Here is a 3,916-nt window from a genome sequence, read left to right as displayed (position 1 = left end):
ACATAAGCACACATGCACACACATACACACATACACATGCACACATGTAGACACACACATACACACACATACATGAACACATGCATACAGACATACATATACACATAAGCACACATGCACACACATACACATGCACACACATATAGACACACACATACATGAACACATGCATACACGCATACATATACACATAAGCACACATGCACACACACATGAATAAAAATGTGAAGTAAATAAGACGAAGAACCCAGGCGAAGCCTTTCGGGTACTTTTCATGGATTTGTTACCAAATGAACTTTGTTCTTTGAAACTTTCTGTGAAATGACTGTGTGGTTGTGGTTTCTTTGTTTGTTTTTTAAGTGCCTGAGAAATGGAAACGGTTCTTAGAACATGTGCCCCTTCTGCAAGGTCAAGGTGTTCCCAGGCTGGCTTGGCAGGGAAACATGGGCATGCTGTCAGTCATGTGCAGCAGGAGGCGGGGCTTGTGCACCAAGAAGAGCTGAGTGACTGTGTGCTCTGTTACATTCTGCTACATTTTGTGCCACTGTCATGATGCCTTTAGGAGGGACGGGGCAGGGCACAGCTCACCAGTAGAGTGCTTGCCTGGCAGGCAAGAGGACCTGGGTTTTGTCCTCAGCAAACCCACTCCCCTGGCATACATAGCCACAAAACCAGCCAAGAAAACACAGCCCCAGATGTGGTGATGAACATCTGTAATTTCAGCACTTAGAAGGCGGAAGGGCTCAAGGCCAGCCTGGGCTGCATCCTAGGCTGTGCTTCAAAACGCCAACAAAAAAATCTTTTCTTTCTTTCTTTCTTTCTTTCTTTCTTTCTTCTTTTCTTTTCTTTTCTTTTTTTTTTTTTTTTTTGAGACAGGGCTTCTTTGGAGCCAGGGTTCTTATTCACCAAGCCATCTTGCTGGCCCCCACATGCTTTTTTTGAAAGCAGAGGTGATAAAACTGTGGCATGAGCCCAGTTGTGTTGTAGCCTGGCTCTTTGCTGAGTAGCCATGAGCCCCAGCACAGCTCCCTGGAGTCTCAAGACCTCTGTCAGTAGGTGATGGCGGCTGATGGTGGGAGCCAGGAAGATGGATTGGTGGAATATATAATTTGATTGGAATTTCTTTATTCATTCATTCATTCAACCTTTCCACTCTCTACTGGGTACTGAGTTCTTTTTATAAGCAAAGAGCTACAAAATTAACTAAGTCAGAATAAACACAGAATTTACACTAGCTAAGGAGAACGTGCTGAGGTGGAGAGGACCTTTTGTAGGCAGAGGGGAACCGGGCAGAGACATTTCTTCTGGGCCCTAAAGCATCCTGGAGTTCAGAGAGCAGGGCAACAGTGTTTAGACAGAGTAGCTTGTGTAAAGACATCGAGCCCAGAGCAAGCAGCAGTGTGGCGGAGAGTGAGGCACTGAGCATGCCCAGAAGGGCAAGCAGAGGCGCTGGCTTGTGACTGACACTTGTTATTTATTTAATGTATGTGAGTCACTGTGGCTGTCCTCAGACACCCAGAAGAGGGCATCAGATCCCATTACAGATGGCTGTGAGCCACTACGGGGAATTGAACTCAGGACCTCGGGAGGAGCACTCAGTGCTCTTAACCATTGAGCCATCTCTCCAGCCCCGTGGTTGAGATTTTATAATGAGAAAGAAGAGAGTCATTCTCTCTTGAGTGCTGTGCAGGTATAAATTGAGGCCAGAGGTCAGCCTAGGGTGTCATTCACCAGGAACAGTCCATCTGCCTGTCTGTCTGTCTGTCTGTCTGTTTTTTGCCTTAAGTAGGCTATACTGGCTGGCCACGAGCCCAGGGAAGTCCTGCTTCCCTCTGGTACAGTTGTGCACCACAGTGCCTGACACGTTGTGTCGGTGCCGGGGATCCAGACTTAGGTCTTCACGCTTGGCTTTGCTCACTGTGCATCACCCTAGGCTGATTCATTATTTTTTGGTGTTGTTGGTTGGTTGGTGTTGTGAGACAGGGTTTCTCTGCGTAGCCCTGGCTGTCCTGGACTTTGCTCTGTAGACAACGCTGGTCTCAAAGTCAGAGATCTACCTGCCTCTGCCTCCCAAGTGTTTGCCACCACTGCCCACCACTGCCCAGTTTTCTTGATGAATGATTGATGTGGGAGGCCCAGCCCCTGCAGCTGGGATTAAAGGCATGTGCTGCCCCCACCTGGCCTGATTTATGTGTTTAAGATAAACTGAGGCCCTGGGATAGTTGGGGGCTTTCCTGGTGTCTAGGTAGGAGAAGTTATAGCTGTACTTTAAACCATGGCCATAGCCATGGAGATGTTAGGGATGGGGATGATGGAGATAGGGATGATGGAGATGATGGAGATAAAGATGGCTGGATGGCTGGACAGGTGGGTGTAGAGAGGGAAGGAGGAAGGGAGAGACTCATACTAGCTGATGGATTGGCCAAACTCATGCATCAGACTTGGGGTTGTGGTAAGAGAAAAAGTAAAGACACACAGCTTGAGCCATCGGGGCATTGATACTGGTGTTCAAACTGGGGAAGGGCAGGTGGGCCAAGGAGTAAAGCAAACCTTTGGACCTGTAGGAGGGGGAGAGTGTCCCTTGTTCCCACCCCCTAGTTTTCATCTTGTGCTGGTTCCATCTGGTTCTATCTGGTTCTATCTGGTTGTGCTTTCAGAAACTGAAAACTCACTGGCTGGACAAGGGGCAGCATCCTGTATGGCCGCCTGCGAAGGTGAGTTGCATGTCCCAGGGACACCGAGTCACACCTCTGACCGAGAGTCTCAGGCCATTGGGGCAGAGCCAGAGCAAGGGTTATGTAGGGGATGGCAGAGCTGCAGGGTGGGGTGAGGAACTGTCCCATAGGACCTTGTCTGTGTTCCCAACCAGGGGGAGGAGAGCCAAGCCACCCACACACTAGCAAGGCAGGCCACCCCAGCCCCCAACCACACTCTTCTACCTTGGAGTTCCCAGGTAAATAACCATCTTTGGCTCTCTGTCCCCATTTATCTTTGGGGGTGGAGCATACGCTGGTTACAAATTGGTGAGAAAGAGAAGCATCCTGGGAACCTGGTGTGGCAGTGATGTGGTGACATTGAACTATGACATGTTCTCTATCAGTCTGAAGACAGGCTTGGAAAATTACAGACATCTCTGTTCCTCACACCTCTCCTCTCCAGCAATTCCTCCTTACCCACAACAAGTCTTCCTCACCCTGGTTGGTGGCCACTAAGACAGAGCCAACAGCCTGGTCCTACTCCATGATTATCAAGGTAGTACAGGAGGAGTTAGCCTGGCAACTGTGTGTGCATGCATGCGTGCATGTATGTGCGTGCATATGTCTGTGTGTGAGAATGCATGGATGTGCACATGTGTGCGTGCATGCATGAGTGTGTGTTGGGATGGTGCATGCATGTTCCTGTACCACGATGTGTGTGTAGAGGTCAGAGAACGACTTCAGAGAGTCAGCTCTTTCCATCCACCTGTGGGTCTCAGGGATTCAGGCTTGGTGGCAAGAACCTTTCCCTGGGCTGGAGAGATGGCTCGGTGGTTAAGAGCACTGACTGCTCTTCCAGAGGTCCTGAGTTCAAATCCCAGCAACCACACAGTGGCTCACAACCATCTGTAATGAGACCTGATGCCGTCTTCTGGTGTGTCTGAGGACAGCTACAGTGTACTTACCTTTCCCTGCTTTGCCTCTCAGTGGCTCAAGACTGCTGAAGTCTGAATGTGGCCTTTGCTACGCTTGTTAACTGCTCTAAGGCTGGGCAGATGCCTCAGACAGAAAAATGTTTGCCAAGCAGACGTGAGGACCCAGGTTCAGCCGGCAGAATCCACATTTTAAAAGTCCGGGTACAGTGGGTCACATTTGCAGTCTTATTGCCTGGGTTCTGGGGCTCATGAGCTCCGGCCCAGCAGAATCAAGGGGCTCTAGAC

The 3,916-nt window shown here is 49.5% G+C and overlaps 1 protein-coding gene across 1 annotated transcript in view; it reads left to right on the top strand.

The window, feature by feature from the left end:
* Positions 1-2,275: 2,275 nt before the first annotated feature.
* LOC308440451 (uncharacterized protein) overlaps positions 2,276-3,916 on the top strand; it is a gene marked incomplete at its 5' end in the record, with an annotated part of 109,286 nt that continues 107,645 nt past the window's right edge. The window contains 2 exons of the mRNA XM_080942559.1: positions 2,276-2,367; positions 2,599-2,714. Of these exons, the coding sequence (XP_080798685.1) occupies positions 2,276-2,367; positions 2,599-2,714 (208 nt within the window). The remainder of the gene's footprint in view (positions 2,368-2,598; positions 2,715-3,916) is intronic.

This window comes from Micromys minutus, assembly GCF_963924665.1.
Source record: "Micromys minutus genome assembly, chromosome: 31".
Taxonomy (NCBI): domain Eukaryota; kingdom Metazoa; phylum Chordata; class Mammalia; order Rodentia; family Muridae; genus Micromys; species Micromys minutus.
The sequence above is the reverse complement of the archived record's forward strand: the minus strand, read 5'-3'. Positions and strand labels throughout refer to the sequence as shown.